Raw genomic sequence first — 23,934 nt, forward strand, 5'->3', positions numbered from 1 at the left:
AGCAGGGCTCATTCTTAAGTCTTTTCCGAAGGCCTTAGTTGTTAACCAAAGAAGAAGGAATTTGCAAGGTAGATGTCTCCACACCCTAACTAAAAACACCTCAAATTGGTAATGCCTTAGTTTTTCTTCCTAAATAAGGGATACTAGTTTCTTACACACCACCCCCCATACAGCTGCTTTTTATTCCAGCTACCCACAGGAAGTTTCTACAATCTTAAACGAGACCACTAAAGGTTGTTCCACAAATGAGCCCATGCTTGTCTCTCCCCTGAAATCCAGCTGTGCTTACAGAAACCGGGGGCCTTAAAGTGCATTGCTTTTGACCTTCTCCTTCCTAGAAGCAGTGTGTGGGCCACCCACTCTGTCCAGCGTACATAAAATCCTTACTCTTGAAATCACTTTTTCAGTCCCTTCAGTGCGGGTGTGTATGTTCCTGAGGCCCTGTTCTCGCAGCACACACTCTCACTGGGTGACGCCATCTACTGCCCTGACCTCTGAAACCTCAGATTATCTTTATGTTGATGACACTCAAAGTCTTGGCTACGTCCCCAGTCTGAGTTCGACATGTCCCCAACGGAACTCAACATCTTCCCCTCATTCTAAACATATTTCTAGAAGCCCTTTTTGTGTGGGGTTTTCAAGCCTACCTCTGCCAATAACTCTGGAGTTTGTTACGAAACACAAAAGGGGGCTTCCCTGGTGGTGCAGTGGTTGAGAGTCCGCCTGCCGATGCAGGGGACACGGGTTCGTGCCCCGGTCCGGGAAGATCCCACATACCGCGGAGCGGCTGGGCCCGTGAGCCATGGCCGCTGAGCCTGTGCTCTGCAACGGGAGAGGCCACAAGGTGAGAGGCCCGCATACTGCAAAAAAAAAAAAAAAAAAAAAAAAGAAACACAAAAGAGACAAAATGAGTAACGGGAGCCAGGATGAGTGCCAAGAGATTCAGATTTCATGTGTGACATTTGAAAGAGGAGATAGGAAAGCAACCTGGAGAAATTTCCTGTGCTGGGCTCCAGCTGTTTACTGGCCCTTGGCCTCTGAAAATGGTTATTGGAGTTGACAAAGAAGAGAGGGCAGAAAAACAAAAAAAAAAGAGGGCAAAGATTGTGGTGTGTGTGTGTGTGCGCGCGCGCGTGAGAGAGAGACCTGCCGGTTGACATCGATGAAGAGTCTCTCCTTCTGAAAGTGAGCATATATCTAGCCTGGCTCCCCTGAGACCTCTTCTTTATTTTTCTAATTTTTTAAATTGAAGAATAGTTGATTTACAATGTTGTGTTAACTACTGCTGTACGGCAAAATGATTCAGTTATACATATATTCTTTTTTTATATTCTTTCCCATGATGGTTTATCATAGGATATTGTATAGGGTTCCCTGTGCTAGACAGTAGGACCTTGTTGTTTATCCATTCCATATAGAAAAGCTCACATCTGCTCACCCCAGCCTCCCAGTCCATCCCTGCCCCAAATCCCTGCCCCTTGGCAACCACCAGTCTGTTCTCCATGTCAGTGATTCTGTTTCTGTTTCATAGATGGGTTCATTTGTGTCGTATTTTAGATTCCACATATAAGTGATGTCATATGGTGCTTGTCTTAGTATCACATGGTGCTTATCACTTAGTATGATAATCTCTAGTTGCATCCATGTTGCTGCAAATGGCATTATTTCGTTCTCTTTTATTGAGCACTCTTCTTGACCAGGCCTCAACCTTGGCCGATAAAAACTGCAGACTCTCAGTACAACTGATTTTATCCACCTCATCCTACCCCCACATTAAAAGACTTGAACAAACACAAACCTAGTTCCTAAGTCAAGGCAGCATCCAGAGAATGACCTCCTAAATTCCTATCTGGGAAAGCACAAGGTTGTCAAAAGAATTTACTGTTTGTTCTAGCTGACACTTGAAGATAGAGTCCCTGTTGTCCAGTCTCTGAGGGAGGATAGAAGTCAAACTTCCATAAGTGCCAGTTAGCAAACCCAGAGGACTTTCACATGGATCAACCCCCCTTCCTGCTTTTTACAAATTTCCATTCCCTGGACCTGGCTCAAGTAGTGGCAATCCCTCATACCTACTCCCTCACTCCCTTTAAAACATCCAGTCACCTCTGTACAAATCGAAGTTGAGTTCAGTTCATGCTGAACTCTTCTCTATTGCAACAGTTCATCACTGATTAAAATCTGTCCACCCTAATTCGTGTCCAGTGGTAGCATTTTCAGCAATATACACTCTGACATCCTAGTGGATCTGATTCCCGAGGTCGATGTGGCAGTTAGTAGGGTGACTGTCTCCAAGAAATGGTCTGTGGACAAGAGGAGGACAAAAACTGACCAAGTGATGGTTGGATGTGATGGAGGAAAGTAACGCTCAGATGAAGGCATTGGGGTGACATGTTTTAAAGAAAGACTATTCCAACAGGGAGAACATTTGGATTCTCAGAACTTTTTTGAAGATATTCTTCGTGGTAAGGATGTTTAAATACAGGCGTGTTGTGGTCTCATTAACTTATTCTCATGACTTTTCTCTTTTCTGCTTAAAAATATACTGTTTTCTAAGCCTTTAATTTGTTTCTACCCATAAAAAACAATAACTTTGATGAAAATTAGTCTCATGAGTTCTCATGCACACAAAAATGTTAACTAAGAAAATTTATTATATTACTTCATTTAGGACTATGACTTCATTCATACAATCAGAATTTCTTTGTTTATTCTTTAGCCATGTTCTGGCCTTTAATGTTTGTCTCTTTGACAGTTATACACGCAGTTTTATAATTTAACCATATGCCTTAAAGGTCCAGAAAGTAAACTTAGATTAAGACAAATAAGATAAAATAGACAGTAAGATACTCAACAAATTTACTTAGTTCCATTCATTTAGCATCAATGCATAACACATTCCAAAAGCGAGCATATATCAAATTTAAAATGGATAACCTTAATTGGGTTCAATAATCGGATAAATGGTCAAACAGTTTTCATTGCATATGCTTTGGGCCATGCATTTCATTCCTTAAGGATCTGCTTTATTGAATTAACATATCAATTATTTATTTTGATAAGAACAGGGAAGATAGTCAGAGGAAGAAGCAGCAGTGGTGGAGAACACGCCTCTCGCTGCTGCACAGAAACGCATATGGCAGGTGACGACACCAACAGCTAACTCCTGGAGAGACCTAAATGGCTTGTCTTGGCACGTGTGGGTAAGTACAATGTTTACTAATCTAAAAAACGAGAAAATATTATAAAAATATAAGAAGTAGAAAACCCTAGACAAGTTAAAATACAGAAAAAATTTAAGCAAAGTTATTTGAATCAGGCAATTTTTAAAGTATCAAATAGTAATCTTAATAACTAGGTATAAAGTAATCTAAACCCAGGACACTAACCATGTCGAAAGGCAGTTGGCAGCCTGACCTCCCCAGAATGCTTTGCCAGAGTTAGTGTTCTCTGATTACACACTTAGGCACCCCTGGTTACAAGAGTACTTGTTTATTATTGATATTATAAAAATAACCATTCTCTAAATGATTACACGTAGTAAATAAAATTAGAACTATACATAAGGATTTGAATAATGCCATTTCTTTAAGGACCACTTGCAACTTCTCCTGCCTGCTTCACAGACCTGTAAGGCAGAAAGAAAACAGACGAAGATGTGCTTAATGATGGATCTATAGCACAGCATGTTCAAAAGAAAGACTGGAATTTTAATGCTTTCCTATACTCCATCTGAACCTTTACAGTGACACTGATCTTAGAGTATTACCTCTATATACCATATTTTACTGCCATTATATCAACTTCTGGTATCTGTATAAAAGAATTTTTGCATATATAATGCACAAAAATATCTTAGGCTGTTAAAATAGATTGGCTTGTCTCCAAATATGGCCAATGAGAAATACCTGCAAGGTATGTACACAATTACTGTCCTGGAAGGAATTATGAAACTGAATTGAGAAAACTAGAGCAGCATAAGGTGGGTCAGGCTGCATGTGTCCTACTTCGGCACTGGAACTACTTGTCCATACAGCTTGATTAGAAAGAATTTCTTTTTTCCTAGAAAAATATGACTAGGATGGCAGGGGGATATGTCCACACTTCAAGAATACGTTATGTGGAGCTTCAAGATGGCGGAGGAGTAAGACGCGGAGATCACCTTCCTCCCCACAAATACATCAGAAATACATCTACACGTGGAACAACTCCTACGGAACACCTACTGAACGCTGGCAGAAGACCTCAGAACTCCCAAAAGGCAAGAAACTCCCCACGTACCTGGGTAGGGCAAGAGAAAAAAGAAAAAACAGAGACAAAAGGATAGGGACGGGACCTGCACCAGTGGGAGGGAGCTGTGAAGGAGGAAAGGTTTCCACACACTAGGAAACTTCACTGGCAGAGACGGGAGGGTAGGTTGGGGGGAAGCTTCGGAGCCGCGGAGGAGAGCACAGCCAACCCTGCCAACTCCTCTCTCTCACTTACTCCTTCAGGTCTTAAATATCACTTTCTCAGGGCCCTGTGCCCAGTAGTCAAGCTAGGATCCCCCTGCTGCATGCACTTATCTCAACCTAATGCATATATAATGATAATCATCATTATTGCATGTAAGTAATATTTATAGTGTGACTTCATCATCTAGTAGCTTCTGTCACCTGTGACAGTGATGTGTCCTTCTCTGGCATAGTTCCTGACTCACTGGAGGCCTTTATTTAATATAAACCACATGAATGATTTACTCATTTTGATCTCTTAGTCTGAAGGGCAATATGCCTGTATGTCACGCAAAGAACATTTGAAGGACTAAGAAAGAGAACCACATGATCTTTGCGCTCCTGCAATGGTACCGTTATTACGTAGAAGAGGGATACAATTTTTGCTTGTGATACAAAAAAAACAGAACTAGAAAGAAGGAAGCTATGAGGATTCAGATTTTGGAGCAAAATAGGAGAGTAATTTCTTTTAAAGTAGCTTTTAAACATTTTGTACAACATCAGAAATTCACGTGTTTTTTGTTTGTTTGTTTTTGGTCACCAGGCTGTACATTACGTCCCCAGGACGTATTTATTTTACAACTGGAAGTTTGTACCTTTTGACCACCTTCATCCATTTTGCCCACCTCCTGCCTCTGGAAACCACCAATCAGTTCTCTGTATGTATGAGCTTGGTGTTTTGTTTAGATTCCATGTGTAAATGAGATCATATGGTATTTGTTTTTCTGTCTGAGTAGTTTAACTTGGTATAATGCCTTCAAGTTCTGTCCATATTGTTGCAAATGGCAAGATTTCATTATTTTTTATGGTTAAATAATATTCCATTGTGTGTGTGTGTGTGTGTGTGTGTGTGTGTGTGTGTGTACCACATTTTATTTATTTATTCATCCATTGATGGACACTTAGGTTTTTCTGTATCTTGGCTATTGTAAATAATGCTGCAATGAACATGGGGGTGCAGATAGCTTTTCAAGACATTTTTTTTAGCCATCCAGACAGTATTCTGCAGATGTAAATACAGTTGACCCTTGAACAAGATGGGTTTGAACTGCGCAGGTCCACTTACATGTAGATTTTTTGCCATAAATACACACTACAGCATTACACGATCCACGGTTGATTGACTCCACACATGTGAAACCTCAGATACGGAGGGTTGACTGTGAAGTTATATGCGGATTTTCACGTAGACAATTGTTGCCCTAACTCCCAGGTTGTTCAAGAATCATCTGTATATGATTGTGTATGTGTCTATGCATTATATATAACAAAAAGAATTGTATCTAGTATACTGTCTTGTGACTCACTTTTTTATGTAACAATATTGTAAAAACTGTTTCCACATCAAAGTATATATCAATATAGATAGATGGATTCAGTTAATATCAGTACAAATCTATGTATATATCGAGTTAATATATATCTCATTCTTTATAACAGGTGCACATTATTCCATTATATAGATTGCTGTAATTTTTTAAAATCAGTCCTCTTTTTTTGGCCATTAGGTTGTTTCCATTTTTTACATTTTCCAAGTTTTATTATAAATCAGTTTCCAAGTTTTATTATAAAACATGTGCAGTGAGCATAATAATATTCTGATAACTACACAGCATTGAGGAAATTATTTCTTTAGGTGACTTCTTAATACAAAATGATTGGCTCACTGAGCAACTAGAGCAGAGCACAGGCGGTGGTGTACTGCGTTACTCAAGGTGCCCACACAGAAGCTAGTGAACTGTTTGGTGGGGATATTGCAGAGCGTGAGATGGGCGTGAGACGAGCGTGAGATGGGAGGAGACGTAGATGGTTCTCAAATTCTTTCTTATTTTGATATCTTATGGGTCTATGAGTGCTAAGGGCACACTCGACCCTTTACTTCCCTCTGTAACATGCTTGAGAGAAGATACTGAGAACTGTTCATCTTTATATATCCAGCCCATAGAGTAACCTCATGTCCACGGATGTGGAATTGTTTTGAGATGCTGTATCTCTAAGATATATTTAATGGTGTCCTAGAGTCCATGGTCTGCACAAAGGGGGGTATATGTTCTCATCTCACATGTATCTAAAAGTAATTTTCCTGCTATAGGAAGAAGGGGATTGAAATCCTCTTCCCACTTCCTCAGCACAAAAGACTACAGGCTCAGTGAGGGGCCTGAGATCCATGAAAATCACAAAAACAAAGAGAAAACATCATGCAGAGCAGCTGGAGGAAAATCCTTTTCTCATTATAGGTCACGAGGACTATGTATTTAAAAAAAAATCTGAACTTCAAGTAGTTGCAAGTGGTGTCCGTCATTACCTGACATTGACATTAAGTGCCCTGAGCAAACATACCAGAGTAGACGAGTGCAGGACAAGAAGAGCATGGAACACAAAGAAGAAGATCAGCAGAACCTGCACAATGAAAGGAAAAGAGGTCATGTGCTGGACCAGGAAAAAAAGTCCATCAAACACAATTCCCTTGCGGTTTGACCAATTTCTAATGAGGATTAACTGAAATTAATATCGAAGCTACATTCAGAGTATATAGTGACTGCAGTGACACACCAGTTAACTGTTTAATAGTGTGTATGTTCTCATTTCATAATTCAGTCATTTCAATTTAAACTTTTTCTGATCTTAAATAAAAACTAGGGCAAAATGCCCCTCCAGACAGTGTTATGAATATATACGTGGATTGCAGGAAGATCCCATCTAAATCACAGTCATAATTTTTACGTCCAGCATGGGTTTGGCAGGAAAGTCATGCTCTACAGACTGCTACCACAACACAGAATATTCAGGATTGGATACATACATGTCACATATTGTGATGCTATAACATTTGTAATTTAACGTAATTGTCACAAAATTATTACGAGATTTGCATGAAGTAGTGCATATTTACATGTATACTATATATATATATACACATATTTGTGTGTGTGTGTGTGTGTGTGTGTGTGTGTGTGTGGTACGCGGGCCTCTCACTGTTGTGGCCCCTCCCGTTGTGGAGCACAGGTTCCGGACGTGCAGGCTCAGCGGCCATGGCTCACGGGCCCAGCCGCTCCGTGGTATGTGGGATCTTCCCGGACCGGGGCACGAACCCATGTCCCCTGCATCGGCAGGCGGACTCTCAACCACCGCGCCACCAGGGAAGCCCCTACCCTATATTTTTAATGCTTGGTGCATAATATTAAACACTAAATGTAATTCCTCTGAATGCATCCCTGAGGCAGAAGAGCAGTGCGTAGTAGGACAAGGGGACATGAGTATTCTAGTTAAAAAGAGCGGGGAAATAAAACAGAAGATCAAAGAAAGTGAAATAAGGGCATCAAGGGAGATAAACCTTCACATTTCTTGAAGAGAAAGGAAATAGATTAAGCCCAAGTTTTCCAAAGCAGATCTTGGAACACTAGTCCTACAAGCTGTTAATATAGATGATCCACAAACAAACGGTTCCTTGATCAACAGCAATATACCATCGGCCTATTGGAGGATCAAAATACACACCAGCATATTAAGGGCTCTTAGAAGTCTTATAATAAAGAGACCTTCTTTACCTGATCTTTATCAAAGTTATTTGATAAGAGATTTTTATATAACTCACTTTAAAAAATTCTACAATGGTAAACACTGCTTCAGCTAGAGTGAAGAGGCATGGCAATGCAATGTCTGTTTCACCAAATTTAGAGGCAGGAGATAAAAGCATGGGTTTTGTACTCCAACTGACCTGAGTTCAAATTCGGGCTCAACCCCTTCTCATACACATGACCTTGAGCAAGTTAGCATCGCTCAGCGTCCTCCACAGAGGAGAGTTATAAAGGGAAACACCCTTGGAAGTATCATTAAGCATTTGGTATTTGACAGTTTTAGAAAATTCAAATTTAGATGAATAAGAACTACAAAAACATTTGGATTCAAGGTGGTGATTTTATATGTAAAGTAGATGCTGAATGAAGTTGGAGAACTTGGTAAAATTTTAGAAATCTTACACATAGAGGGGCTTTGAGTAAAATAATGATGTATTCACATTTGAATGTCCTTTACCACCCAAAGATATTAGAGGTTCTGGCAAGAAAGCAGTTGAATTAATGCTCTATATTAGTGGTTCACTTAAATTTTAAGTGTATCAGAATCACCTGGAGGGCTTTTAAAACAAATTGTTACTTCCCTGGTGGCACAGTGGTTAAGAATCCGCCTGCCTATGCAGGGGACACGGGTTTGATCCCTGGTCCGGGAAGATCCCACATGCCGTGGAGTAACTAAGCCCGTGCGCCACAACTACTGAGCCTGTGCTCTAAAGCCAGTAAGCCGCAACTACTGAGCCCATGAGCCACAACTACTGAAGCCCATGCGCCTAGAGCCTGTGCTCTGCAACAAGAGAAGCCACCACAATGAGAAGCTCGTGCACCGCATCGAAGAATAGCGCCTGCTCGCCATAACTAGAGAAAGCCCGTGTGCAGCAGGGAAGACCTGACACAGCAAAAAATAAATAAATTTATGAAAAACAAAAAGAATTAGCACAGATTGCTGGAGTCCACTATTAGAGTTTCTGACTGAGTAGATGTCGGATGGGGCCAAGGAAACTGCATTTCTTACAAGTTCCCAAGAGATGAACATCACTGTTCTACGTAGCACGGACTTTAGGTTGAAGCATGAAGCCAGCTGTGGTCTGGCATACTTGAAGAAAAAGGAGTAGTGAAGTGTCTGGGTACCAAAGGAAGACTGAAGTGTGAGTTTAGTGGGAAATAGAGAATCTGAAAGGTAGAAGGTTTGGGTAGATTGTAGATTATAGTAATCTAAGATCTTAGAGTAGGATGCTACTTCACATTTGATGAGGAAAAAAATTACACTTCCTTAGAAGAGCACTAGACTTGAGAGGGCCAAGGAATTTTAATGGTAGGACATTGGATAAATAACCCAGATGAAAGTTAAAATTTCCTAATGCTAAGAGTGTTGTAGAGAGGAAACCAATGAACCAAATGTCAGCACCCCACATGAAAAAACAGCAGTGACTGATGAGATTATAGTGACAAGGAAAGACACAGGACAACAGGACAAATGGCATAAGCCTAAAAAGAAGGAGAATTTCAGGTAGAATATTAATGTTATCTCATGGTGCTTGACACGTGGCAACTGAAAAGAGCAGCTTTCCCTGGTGAAGGCTAAAAGGGAAGCAATGTCTTCTAGGAACCATTTCAAATAAGGCAAAAAAGGCATGGAGAGTGTTCTTTGAGTAGCACTGAAGAATGATCAGTTTGCAAATCAAATTCCTGTTCCATAGGCCACAGTGGAAAGATCTGGGAAATATGTCAACAGCGGTTAAGAATACAAATACATGAGAAGATTTTATTTTGATAGAGGCAGTGCGGCAAGGCAGAGTAGCCAAGGACAACAGGAATAAGAGACAGAAGTAACTGATCTCAAGTTTCTGAACTGAACTTTGGCATAACCTTCTTGTATGGCAACTGACTTAGGTGTCCAGCCTTAGTGAAGCAGGACTGCCCGTACAGGGGGTAGCCCATTATTCCCCATAATTGTGGGAACGTAAGAAATGAAGCAGCTTTGGTGGGGGAAAGAACAAGCAACGAGAGAGTAGCCATAAAGTCTAGATAAATAAGATCTTAATAAAGATAAGAGTTTTGTTTACGGATTAGAACCCTCTTCTTTCTTCCTGAGTGGTTTATTCAGTGCAAAACGGCAACACAAATGCCTGAGGCAGTGCATCACACATGCATGTGCAGGGACTGATGTAAATGCTGTGTGAATGCACCATGTTCACTTTAACTCTGATGGAACCATCGTTACTACAGAGGAACAACACACTGAACGTATTCAACGTCATTGAATGTATCGTGTTTTGCTGTGTATACCAATAAATCATTTGTTGTACACATTTGTCTGTGTTTGAGAGACATTATGGGCTCTGAATAATCAGAAGAGGAGACTGAGGCTTGGCCGCTGCTCAAGTAATCTTCGAGTCACTTACCCAGTTTGAACTACATTCATTCATTCATTCATTCGTTCAATTCATTTAGTAAATATTTATTAAGTAAATACTGAATGTATAAATATTTGTTAAGTAAATATGTGTTGAACACTTACAGTGTACAATAAGAATAGTAAGACTAAATTTTCCCTAACAGCTTAATTGTTGGGAATTAAATATGTGGAAGCAATTTATAAATTATAAAGCCTTATATAACTAGCAGAAACTTTCAGAACATCATTTTAAATGTTAACAAGTGGATAAACCTTTATGTACTAATATGAAGGGGAGTCATGTATAATTTATGCTTATGAATATAGAAAAAGCTATGTTTTTGGTCTGAAGAATGTTTAATTATACTAAAGTTGATATACAGTTTCGGGATATTTAGTCAACATTTCAAAACAAGTCATTTTGAAGAAATCTGGCAGCATGCTTTGAACAGTTGTTCTATTTTTAATAGCATACTATGGGATTGAAAACATGCTTAATGTAATTACTAAATGTTATTTATTTTATTCTGTCAAAATTTTAATTTTTATGTTTATCATATATGCCGCCTTTAATTTTCTGGATGACTTTGCCTATAGAGAATAATTTGGAGCACAGTGTAAAGATAAGTAAATCAAATTGAAGTTTATATTAAAAGCAGATTTCCTACCCAAATGTATTACTGCTTGTTTCTTTATATGTCACTTTTTCTTATTTTCATGTTTTATAGTGTTTTCTTTATGATACAAATTCTTTCAGTGCTCAGTGAAATAATTCCTTTCTTGATACTATATATACACACATTCCCTCCCCCTCCCTCCTTTTTTAAGCTTTTAGAAATGCAATGACATTTCAGAGTAGAACATATGGCTTTGGATTAAGCTAGAATTAAATTGCACTAACTAATTATATATCCTTGGGAAGACGTTTTTAACAAATCTGAGTTTGTAAAATCAGTAATACCACCTACACATCAAGTTGACACAAGAATTAAAGGAGATACTACATAGCACATAACAACAAAAATGTAATAAATGTCAGTCCTCTTCCATTCTCTCCTTTTTTAGAGATACATATGTTTCTATATAAGCCTTAAAATGTCAATTATTCATAGTAGGCTTTAAGGAGAAACTGAATGCTGTAATTCTAAATATATCCCCCAAATAGACTTTGTAGTTTTATTTATGTTAGGCTATGTGTCAAATTTCCCAATTTATTATTAAATTATATATATATATATATATTAGAATATATGCTAAGTCTCTCAGTGAAAAAGATTTATTATGCCACATTTTTGAAATTCTGTGCTTAGAACTCCTAGTCTATCTTCATATACCCTCTTTATTATGCCTACCCAAATAGTTTCTTAAGCTACAGTGTCTATTTTCAGGCTAGGATTTCTTGCCAGATCCTAACAACAAATATTTCACTACCTCCTCAGAAATTATGCCAGTAAACTTTCAGCCTAGTGGAGACAATGGAAATATAGCATCTTCTGGAAGGAATAGTTCATTCATTGGTTTTTTAAAATTTAGTTTGAGAAAAGTAAGCACAAGTCTGAAGTAGCAAGAAAAAGAAGAATGAAATACTAAGGTAGGTTGAGATCAAAGATCACATGGCTGCAGGTATCCCAATTAGCAGATATGAGATGACCTCTTACAGCCTGGGGTAATATGTAAGAGCATTGCATAAGACAGTCATACCACCCATGAGCCCACCCAAGGGCGTGGTCACTCTTTTTGCCCCAAATTAGGGTTATAAAACCCTTCTCTCTTCTGCAATGTCAAGGCATATTAAAAGCAACAAGTTGAATGTAAAAGACATAAAATAATTAAGAAAAACAGAAAAACGAGTTGTAGCTTCACAAGTGAAAAGATAAATCATTCCTGGTTAGTAAGTAAAAGGCAAAAAGTATTTGGCAGAGAACCTTGGAGGAGAGCATTCTCCTTTATTCCCATGTAGTTAATGTATCTCTGAGAGTTAAAATCTGAGAATTGAACAATTATAGATGCACCTGAGTGTCAGCCCTTTCTCTGCAATTTACTAGCCTGGGGACCACAGGGACGAAATAGGACCTTAAATGCATCTCCTGACTCCTAGTTCTTTTCCCACTCCATCACAGCATCTAAAAAGAGGAAATTAGACTCCCACTGAGAATATTAAGTGTGTGTTCACAATAAAAAAAATGAGTCCATTAGTAAATTGAAGTGAGAACCTAGCAAGTGCTAGGAAGAAATTCCGTGCAGGAGTAAGAACAACCTCATCAATAATAACATCAGTAATGGTAAATAGAATCTAACAGTAAGTGAGAGACAAAAGTCATTGTGGGACAGAAGATACATTAATATTGTCATTAATTTTTAAAAAATAGATAGCAACCATTTCATATGATATATGCTTAGCCTAAAAGTAAAGACTTAGAATTAACTAATATTTACCAAGCATATACTATGTATCTGGCACTATGTTTATATTAATATAAGTATTAATATAATATTAATATTTTCTCACTCTATGAAAACAAAATGCAATAATCTAAAAATGTTTCATTCTAGTCTGTATTTCTGATGCCACAACCCAATACCATTAAAATCTTGGGAATTCCATGTATAATGTAGCCTGACACTTTGACATCATTGTCTATTAACTCACTTTGGTCCTTCTGTTATCTACAGTCCGCTGCTCCTCTACGCACCTCTTCTACTTCACTTGATAGGGTGTTAGTGCTTATCTTGGGACTGGTAAATAATCAGCTGTGGTACCCTCACACCACTGCCTCAAGCACTGTGCACATACAAATCTTGGGAGACTGCCTGGAAAGAAATGACCTGATGTTTGGTTAAGGAGAACAAAGGTTTTTCTTCAAGGTGAAAAGCCTGGCCAAATCCTCGGTGGACAGCAGAATCCCACAGCCCCACTTACTGCTCTAAGCACTTTAGTTCTCAAGAGTCACAGCATAAACTGCGTCACCCCCTGGAAAGGGAAATGAAGGGAGGTGTTAGTGAGAGATGAGGCAACGGAGGTAAACACCGCTGGATCCAAAGAAGAGCTCTCGGTTCTACTCCCGCCTCTGCTACTAACTGGGTGACATGGCAAGCCCACCATCTCTTAGAGCATCAATTTCTTCTTCACTAAATTGAAAGAGTTGAGGTTGAGAGGATTAGATTAGTTTAGCACTTCCTAAAATCCCAGAATACTTGTCCTTCCAGCAGTTAATAGGCACTCTGCAAATTATAGGCATTGTAGAAGATAGGCATTAATGGGCATTCTGTGAAAAGGACTTAAGTAAATATGAAAAAAATACCTGGGATAAACACAGGTCAAGCAGATCTTGTTGCTGTCGGGCTACCCAGTGACTTTACTATGTAAATATTTTGGAAGAGACTCTATAGTGTTTTTTCAAGTCAACAATGAAGAATATTTCCCCCCATTTGAAGCCAGGATGCTGATTATACTTGATCTGTTCACTTAAAATTACAGAGCTGCCTTGTTCCTCTTGCAAAGGGATGTCAATGGTATGTCTTACAATTGAGAGCCTCTCAAATACAATGATATGTAGAATTTCTCAAAACTTATTTTACCACAAAGTCTTTTTTTTTTTTTTTGTGGTACACGGGCCTCTCCCTGTTGTGGCCTCTCCTGTTGCGGAGCACAGGCTCCAGACGCGCAGGCTCAGCAGCCATGGCTCATGGGCCCAGCCGCTCCGCGGCATGTGGGATCTTCCCGGACTGGGGCACGAACCCGTGCCCCCTGCATCGGCAGGCGGACTCTCAACCACTGCGCCACCAGGGAAGCCCCACAAATTTGTTTTTAATAGCTTCTCATGAGACAGGACTTTAAGAAGCAGATATTGTCCAATTTTATAACCTATTATGAAGATAGCATACTCCCGTTCCTCAAACAAAGAGAAAACTAGGCTGATAAAATCAAGAAAAATAGTGGAGGAGAAGCACTTGTGGAATGCAGGTATAGAGATCTCGAAAAACGTGCTCCTCTATAAATGCAATGAGAATACAACATGAGCAAGAATCACTGAAATCAACTTTTTCCGAACTCGGGAAATTGATCGAAGGCTTGCAACAATCCATAGAACATTTAGTAAAGAAAAGCAGTTGATTCTCAATAGAAACAATAACTATGTAGGGTTTTATTTTACCCAGTAGTAATATCCTTCTCTCCTGCTCTGCGGGAGCCTTGAAAATCAGCGTTCTCACAATGATGGTAGCTATGAAACAAACAGCCTATGATCCACTAGAGGGGGCAGAACAGGTTTAGAGTTTCCCCGAATATCTAGAGAGTTGTCACTATTTGACCTATATGGAAGCTGCCTGGAAATGCCTCCCTTGAATGTTTTCTGTTTGTTTGTTGGTTTGACCTGAATTAGAGCTCACTCAGTGAGATATCCTGTCCATATAACATTTGCCAAAAACAATCAGGGACTGTAGTTTTATACAGAAGCTTCCTGAGGCAAACAAAAGGCTTACCAAAAAATTTTTTAAAAAAATACAGTAAGTGATACGTCCATAGGAGGCTTTCAAAAGCTCGGACATAGGCGTGTAGATTTAGAAATGCCACACAGACGTGCAGTGCTTTGCACCTGCTCAGGAAAGACCCGATACGGATCTACCTCTCACCTCTGATTGACTTAGAAGGTCTGTTTAAGCAGAGTTGTAAACTTCTGGAGTGCTCATGGCATGCCTCAATACTTTGTCCAGCCATTAGCTAACAACTAAGCTACTGAGCAAAGACTTCAGTATCTGTGTACAACAAATTATATAGACTTTACAGAATTAGTTTAGGAAAGTTAGTAAACAAAAAGTAGCAATAACAATAAGAAAAAACAGCAGCAACAACAAACCCTGGAGGGTGGGGATGGGCCAATCTCCAGAGTGGCCACATTCTATTATATTCAATGTACAGTTTGCAACAACAACAACAAAATGACATGATGTATAAATCATGATATCACAATAAACGCGAAAGTATGGCCCATAAATGGGGGGGGGGAAAGGCAGTCAAAAGAAATTCTCCCTGAGGAAGCTCAGACGATGGAATCTCTAGACAAAGACTTTTAATCAACTACTAGAAATATAGTCAAAGAACTAAAGGAAATCATGTAAAATAGATTAAAGTATAGGAATAAGCTCTCACCAAATGAAGACTACGACAAAGAGATACAAATTATAAAAGGAAAAAAATAGAAATTCTGGAATTAAAATGAAAAATTCCCTAGAGGGGCTCATCAACAGATTTGAGCTGGCATAAGAAAAAGTCAAAGAGATTAAGATAGGTCAGTCCAAATCCAGCCTGAGGAACACACACACACACACACACACACACACACACACACACACACACACACACACAGACAGGAAAGAAAAATGAACAGTTCCTCAGAGGCCCTGTGGGATACCAGCAAGCATACCAAATACAATGTTACTGAATATTACTCAGCCATAAAAAGAAACGAAATTGAGCTATTTGTAATGAGGTGGATAGACCTAGAGTCTGTCATACAGAGTGAAGTAAGTCAGAAAGAGAAAGACAAATACCATATGCTAACACATATATATGGAATTTAAGAAAAAAAAATGTCATGAAGAACCTAGGGGTAAGACAGGAATAAAGACACAGACCTACTAGAGAACGGACTTGAGGATATGGGGAGGGGGAAGGGTGAGCTGTGACAAAGCGAGAGAGAGTCATGGACATATACACACTAACAAACGTAAGGTAGATAGCTAGTGGGAAGCAGCCGCATAGCACAGGGAGATCAGCTCGGTGCTTTGTGACCGCCTGGAGGGGTGGGACAGGGAGGATGGGAGGGAGGGAGACGCAAGAGGGAAGAGATATGGGAACATATGTACATGTATAACTGATTCACTTTGTTATAAAGCAGAAACTAACGCACCATTGTAAAGCAATTAATACTCCAATAAAGATGTTAAAAAAACAAAAACAAAAAAAACCCACACTCCTGACGTGAGTTTTTAAAATTTGTGATGTAGACTTTTATACTAAAATCAGAGTAGACAAAAAGTCTATTTAAGGGTTCTGTTTATCTTAAACAGTTTATCTTAAACAGTTTGTTTATAATAAAACTGTTTAAAGCTTCCCATTGAATTATTCAAGACGTCTTTTCCTAAATGGTGCTTTTATAAAACTTACTTGTACTAAGTTTTATTTTAAAATGAAACAATAAGAAATATGCATAACTACAAAGATCCTAACATTATCTGGAAACTTTCCACCATGATAGTTTTGTCTCAGGAGAAATCTGAAAATTCCATAAAATTACCTACATATAATTTATAGAAAGCTGAGTCAACAAACAGGTGTTACCATTGGAATGATGAATCTTGTCCTTTTCCTCACTCATAAATTTCTAATATATGAGCCTCTACACTATAAATCAGATGCTGGGTTCACATAGACTTATGTCGTTTATTTTCTTTCACTGAGAAAATAAAGAGGTAGATGATCTATACATATCTTGCCAGCTGTTCCACAAAACTCATACATTGAATACAAGTATCGGAACCTCAGTGGCTCCATCTTGCACTTGTTCTAGTACTTGAATGTTAGATGCCGCTCTCGAAGAGTATTTGCATCTCTGTACTATGAGTCTGGCTGCACTGCCAGCCAGCATTCCATTTCCTGATGGCTCCTATTACCACCTAATTATTTTTAAACCCTGATTTTATTTCAAACAGTTTACCATTGTCAAGGGTCACCTCCAAGTATGACATTACTGAAATCAAATATTTTTGGTTCTAGGTCTATGGTTAGGAGAGTTTAAGAATGACCTTCTTCAGAGTGACTGATAGACCATATGGCAAAATCTATGGCTAAACTATAAATCCAATATTAAAATTTTAATAAAACTATAATTTTCAGGACAATTATGCAGTCACAATTATTATTCATTTTATCTGTTTCATATTTATAACTGTCCTGATAAACAAGTTAGAAAGTACCCAAGAAACCTATACATTCATTCATCTGTTAAATTTTCAGATATTTATTGAGGTCTTATTATGTAGCTAAATAAGATGAAGAAAACAGATTCCTTCCCTCAAAGAATTTGCACCCTAATAGAAGAGAAGATGATTACAACTTATCAACAAAATCTTGTGAAAGTATATGGCAGAAAGGCAATATGATTACAGGACAAGGGTTGAAGAAAGTTCTGGGGGTTTTCAATCTCCTTTAAATTAGTAAGCTGTTTTCCAGACTTAATACTGATGGAGACATATGGACTTCAGGGAAAGTAAGTAAGTCTGAATTTGGACTTGGATTAAATATACTTCTGATTGATTATTTTCTTGATTTTAGTTTTTAGTTCATTAAAAGTTATAGCACGTTCATAGAATTAATACACTGTGCATCCTGGATGTTGAATCTGAGAGAGTACAGCTAGCCCAATTGTATATATTGTCTTTATACAATACACACATGCGTGCACGCACGCACACACATATACACACACATTCGCTTGAAGGATTTATTTAATGCAAAATTTATGAAGACCTCAAAAGAATTTGATGAAAATTATTAAATCCAAACTCTAGAATGAGAGCTTATGTATGTTTAATTGTGTGGGGAGCAGGAGGTATAAATGTGCTTGCGTTTGTTTTCATAAAAGTTCCGGGCCACTCGTAATTCTTTCAGATTTAGGGGATGCTCTTCTTTGTACCCTATGCTGCTCCTTTCCTAGACTATTTTACTTAGGACCACTTGCATTAAAGATCTTCCAAACTACTCTATAATACATGCTTGAAGTACAGTCTACTTTCTGAGTCTTCATCAGTTGTTTTCTATAGAAGGTGTTTCCCTCCATTAGAATCTGTACAATGTCACTAATTTATTCACTGCATTTCGAATGTGTCAGCTGAGTGACACTGGGGCTGTCTCCTCCTCTCACCTGAGCACCTGCCTCTTAGGTCCCTCTCCTGGCTGTGCTCCCTCTGGCCACATAAGCCTGCAGTTATGGAAGTGGGATAAGGATCTTTATAAATGCCTTTTAACCTGGAAAAGTAATTTCCTGGATCTCCCTGGGTACAGAGTCATGATGCTACCTGTGTAATATATCAGGTGTCTCTGATGACTACAGCTCAGGGGAATAGTTAATTAATTGCTTCACTCCAATTATCATGAGTGCTACATTACTACTTACAAGTTTTATTTGTCTCTGCAGGCTACCACTGGTAAAGAAAAAAAAGTAAGGTTCTGATATCTTATTATTTTAAAAATTGATGTTTTTCCTCTATGATCCAGACACTAACTTCTCACCTTCATGCTGAACCCATCTGTCTGACAATGTCAGTAACCCCTGGAGAGCATGCACTGAGTCATGCCAAATTACAGTAATTCATTCTTGTTATGATTATAATCCAGTGACTTAAATCAGGAGCTGTATATTCTCTTTGTCTTAGCTACTATTATAAAATTAATCTGTTTTGTGAATTTAGAACAGTTCTACATACATAAATGTATCCATATAGCCAATAATGATACTTTCAAAAATAATAACGAGCCAATCCTAACATAACTTTGAAACTTTTTAATAATCACAAGTTATCACTGTATATATGATATGATATATGATATAAATAGAGATTTATATGATATAAATCTACAGCATTAGTAGACGATTCACATTCCAAATGGATATTTTATGTTGGTCTTCAGAAATAATAATTCCTTCTTTTAACGTACTACACTGCTTTTCAGAAAGTTAAGTCTATGGGCCTCTGCACCACAATTAAGAGATCAGTGAATCAAGATTTTTAGACCAAAAGCATAGCTTATCTTTACATGTTCTCCCTAAATAAGTCTGAATTTTTTGCAGACATCGTTTGATACTGGGAAAGGCATATACCATCATCATGGATGTCCTTTGGTTAAAAGCAATTTGTCAATAAACAGCAGTGTCTACTCACGTTTCTCTTGTTCTGCTTCCACTCCTTCACTTTCTGTGTCACTTGGCAGGATCCACGGTTGATGAACCACCTGCAATTGCTTTAAAGAGTCATCCTGCCAAAGAAAAAGTTTATTTGGATTAACCTCTAGAATGATACTGTGAATACCAATATGGTGAACACTTCAGTTTCTATGAATTACATGTCAAAGAACCATAACAAGAATTTCCTCACAACAGAGAAGAATTTTAAGCTTAAATTCATTTTCATTTCATGGACACGTCACAAACTCTGAACTCATTTTTTTTACATTCTCCTTTAAATAAGATTTAATGTCTTAATAAGAAGAAATATCTAGACTATGGTCCTTCCTGAATTAATATTTTTATGGAATTCTTAGCACCCATTCTTGGAAATATAATAATGAAATATTCAATATAAAATTGCACAAAATGTGCCTGTTTGCCATGAAGGTTCCAATTCCCTTAAATGAGATTAAAGATTAGTAGGATTTAGAGAACATTCTCAACTTTACCCTTCAGTATTACTTCATTGCCTCCTTCCTCATATTACTTCCTATTTTTATTAATATATTTCTCAAATACTTCTTTGTTGTTCCATGCCTCTGTCATTGCCCTAAAGCAGACTCTCATCATCTCCGATCCTGACTGTAGTTATAATCATCTACAAAGTTTTCTAGGATTAAGATTCATACCCTCCCTAATTCTCTCCACCAGTTCCTTGCCAAGTAGAGCTTTTTAAAATGTCACATGATGTATTCATTACCTTGTTCATAAACCCTTGAGTAGTCTTCTCATAGTTTCCAGCATAAAATCTCAACTCAAGGCCCTCCATGAGCTATACTTGTCTAGCCTCTGTTCTACCACCACTTCCATCTCCATCCCACCTCGACTGACACTTCCACTCCAGCTTAATTAACTGGTAGCACCTTAATTTTGTCACTCTCTCTAATCTACCTAGATGTTTTCATATGTTATACTTCCTGCCTAGAATGCAGTATATTCATCTGTCTCAGACATTAACACTCTTCCCAAGGCTCAGGTATCATCTCTGTTGCCTTCCCTGATGCTCCAAGACAGATTTACTCCTTTGTGTGCCTATTGTGTCAATATAACAAACACTATATAGTAATTGTCCTTTCATATCTTCTGGCCTCAAAAATAACGTGGAAAGTCCTTTATGCCATGGATAACTTTTTTTACCTATTAATTTCCAGTATCCATTATAATGTCTGGGGAAAAATAGGTACTCACTAACAGGTACACAGTAAACATTTGTATATGAGGAAGTAGGAAAGAGAAAAAAAGGAGAGGATGAAGGGTAGAAAGGAAGGAGGAAGGAAGGATGGGTCCCTTTGACAATAAAATATAAATAACAATTTTAAATTTATTGAGTCATCATTCAATAAAATCTTTTCAAACATAACTTTGAAAATTAAAAACATAAAATCAATATTACCTGTCCATTTACTCTTTTGACCTCTCAATTCATTCATCATCTTCCCCCTCTTTGAAAGAAAGATCTTTTCCTCCAACTTGAGATATTTTGCTTTATTTTGTTCAGAAAAATACTAACAAGATAAAAATAAAGGCTCACGACCCCGATCTCTAAGAAACATGATACACCAAACATTAAATGTCCACTTTGTTTAAAATAAGTGCTGTATAAGAGAAACAACATATCAGCTATCCCTTGACTGTGATGATTACCTCTGGATATGTTTAGTCCCAATCTAGAGTTTCAAAAAAGTACAGTTTTCCAGGAGTTACAAAGGGGATTAAGGAGTTGAATAGGTGAAGCACAGGGGATCTTTTAGGGAAGTGATCTATTCTGTGTGATGTACTAATGGTAAATACAAGACATTAAGCACTTGTCAAAACCTGTAGAACTTCAGGCCACAGAGTAAACCTTAATGTATGCAAATGAAAAAATCAATTAGGAAGGTGGGATGTCCCAGGATGGAAGGCAAGATACTAAAAAAAAGAATCTAAATGAATTACAAATGTAAAAGAACCTCACTGAAGTGGGTTGGGGAATAAGGTGCTGACCTAAGTAACTCTGAAAACGCATGGAGCCTGTAAGATCAGAAGCAAAAGCAAATGTACATAAGCACTGCATTATAGTGGATAAAGTTACGGGCTTATAGGTTAAAAATTCTGAATATGTGTGTGTGTGTGTGTGTGTGTGTGTATATATATATTCTGGAATTGAACAAAGTAAATGGATGGCAGATGTTGGAAGCCAAGTTTTTCACTCTTGGAGAGGAGTTTACAGATAAGCAAGGATAGAATGTTCCATGTATAATGTATTGATATTAGAGTTGGAGACATCAGTGTGAACTCATGTTTAGCTTACTATACATACAGATGGCTACACATATAAATATGTGTGTGTGTGTGTATATATATATATATATAAATGGTTACTAATCATACATATATCTTGCTGCTATGGCAGCTTAGAGGATTTAGACACAATGACACCCCAATAGCAATGAAAACAACAACCACCCGCTCCACGTCCCCTGCACCGGCAGGTGGACTCTCAACCACTGCGCCACCAGGGATGCCCTCTAATACCCTTTTCAATGAAAGAATCAAGACTCTTGGACAAAGGACTGACTCTTAGACCAAGGCAAGAAATATACAAGATACAAGATAAGCCTGGAGCATCTTGTGCCAGAAAGTAAAAAAAGTGCTAACACACATACATACACACACACACACACACACAAAATGCCGGGGTATATCAAAGGGCTAAAGGAGCCAACTGAAAAATCTCTCTGTGGCCAAAGCTAGAACAATTTAAGCAACGAAATAAAGTAGCATTGGGTTACTACCCAACATACAAAACAAATGTCTATCAATCCATTCTGATGAAAACAAATGATTGACTAAATCAACAAGTGGGTGAGAATAGACAAATATGCCATGCAGAAGGATTTCAAATAATTTATGTAGATACTTAAGGAAGGAAGCAGAAAATAACTTCCCACATCTTTAGGGTGGGCTGTGTATAGCGACTTTCTTCCAAAGAGTACAATATGGAAAGAGAAAGCAAAAAGAGTAAATTTACAGTGGGGAAAACTGACAAATACTACCTGAAACCAGGTGATTAAGGTTAACATCAACAGCAATAATTCCTATTGATAGTATGTAGCCTTGATAGGATGGGATAAAAATGGAATTTTATCTCTATGGTATTCCTCCTCAAAACACATTATTCAAGTCCAACCATGAGAAAAATATCATACAAACCTCAATTGAGGGACAATCAACAAAATATGTGACCAGTACTCTTCAAACACAAGGAAATACATATAGTCATCAAACACACGGAAAGTCCGAGGAATGGTCACAACCCAGAATGGCCTAAGGAGATGTAAGTATGAGACGAAATGTGACATTGTAAAGCAACTAAACTTCAATAAAAAATTAATTTAAAAAAAAGAAATGTAATGTGACATTTTACGTGGCATCTTGGGACAACAAACTCGAACGAAGCATGGATTTAGTAACTAATAATGTATTAATATTCATTAATTGTGACAAATGTACCATACTAATGTAAAGCAATAATAATGGTTGAAACTGCAGGGGAGGTATATAGGAACGCTCTGTATTACCTTCACAATAATTCTGTAAATCTAAAACTGTTCTAACATAAAAAAGTTTATTTAAAAAATTGAAATAATAAAAAAAAATTTAATGAGATTCATTAAAAACTCTTTTAGCATCAGCAGCTCTTGAAAATAGTCTGTTAATCCAATTAAAATTTAAATTCCTACCAAATGACAGATGGTCTTTGCAATGAAAAGTCCTTGCCCCAGGGGTCAGGAATCACAGCTTTTTATCCCGGTTAATCTAGGGCATGTCAGTTCCCCTCTTGGGATAGAATGAAGCGTGTGAAGGTGCTGGGTTAGATCATCTCTAGGACTTTACAATTAGTAAATTTCTATACCTAGATTCCTTTAGACTCTCAGTAGAATGTGAGAGGAACTAAATGAACTATTGTAGGAAAAGTCAGCAAACGTTAAAGATATTCCATCTTGGAATATACAATTTAGGTATAAATCAGTGTTTATTTTTAGGATTTAACTTTTTTTTTTTTAAATTTATCAAGTATTGGATTTGGTCTTATAGGGCTATACTACAGAAGCAGCAGAAACGTGAAAAATCTTAGCTTTAAAATTCCATAACAGTATAAAGAACAGCAGAAGTAAAATTAAAAAAATTTTCATGTAACAGAGAGGGATAATCACATTCCTGCAGTTTTTCAAAAATAGAACATGGAGTCTCTGGTGTTTAAAGAGGAAATATGAAAAATGATCTTTTTGGTTTTATAAGGTAAAATCGAATGGCAAAAATTCTTTGTTTAAAACAGAAAAAAGTTTAAAGTGATCACGAAAAAATGTTTTTAATTGAAAAAGTATTTTGATTATTTAGCTTTTTGGCCCAAATCCTAAAATCTGTTTTCGTAAGAAAAGATATGACTAAGAAGTCAATGGTGTTCCTTTTTCCCATAATAGTTCAGA

At 37.7% G+C, this 23,934-nt stretch overlaps 1 protein-coding gene across 1 annotated transcript in view; it reads right to left on the reverse strand.

Annotated features, from left to right (window-relative positions):
• Nucleotides 1-273: 273 nt before the first annotated feature.
• The window catches only part of LOC307176407 (uncharacterized protein C8orf34 homolog), a 333,767-nt gene continuing 310,106 nt past the window's right edge, over nt 274-23,934 (reverse strand). Inside the window, 3 exon segments of the mRNA XM_079902445.1 lie at nt 274-860; nt 6,831-6,890; nt 19,401-19,494. Of these exon segments, the coding sequence (XP_079758571.1) occupies nt 595-860; nt 6,831-6,890; nt 19,401-19,494 (420 nt within the window). The 3' untranslated portion in view covers nt 274-594.

Source organism: Stenella coeruleoalba, assembly GCF_951394435.1.
Source record: "Stenella coeruleoalba genome assembly, chromosome: 17".
Taxonomy (NCBI): domain Eukaryota; kingdom Metazoa; phylum Chordata; class Mammalia; order Artiodactyla; family Delphinidae; genus Stenella; species Stenella coeruleoalba.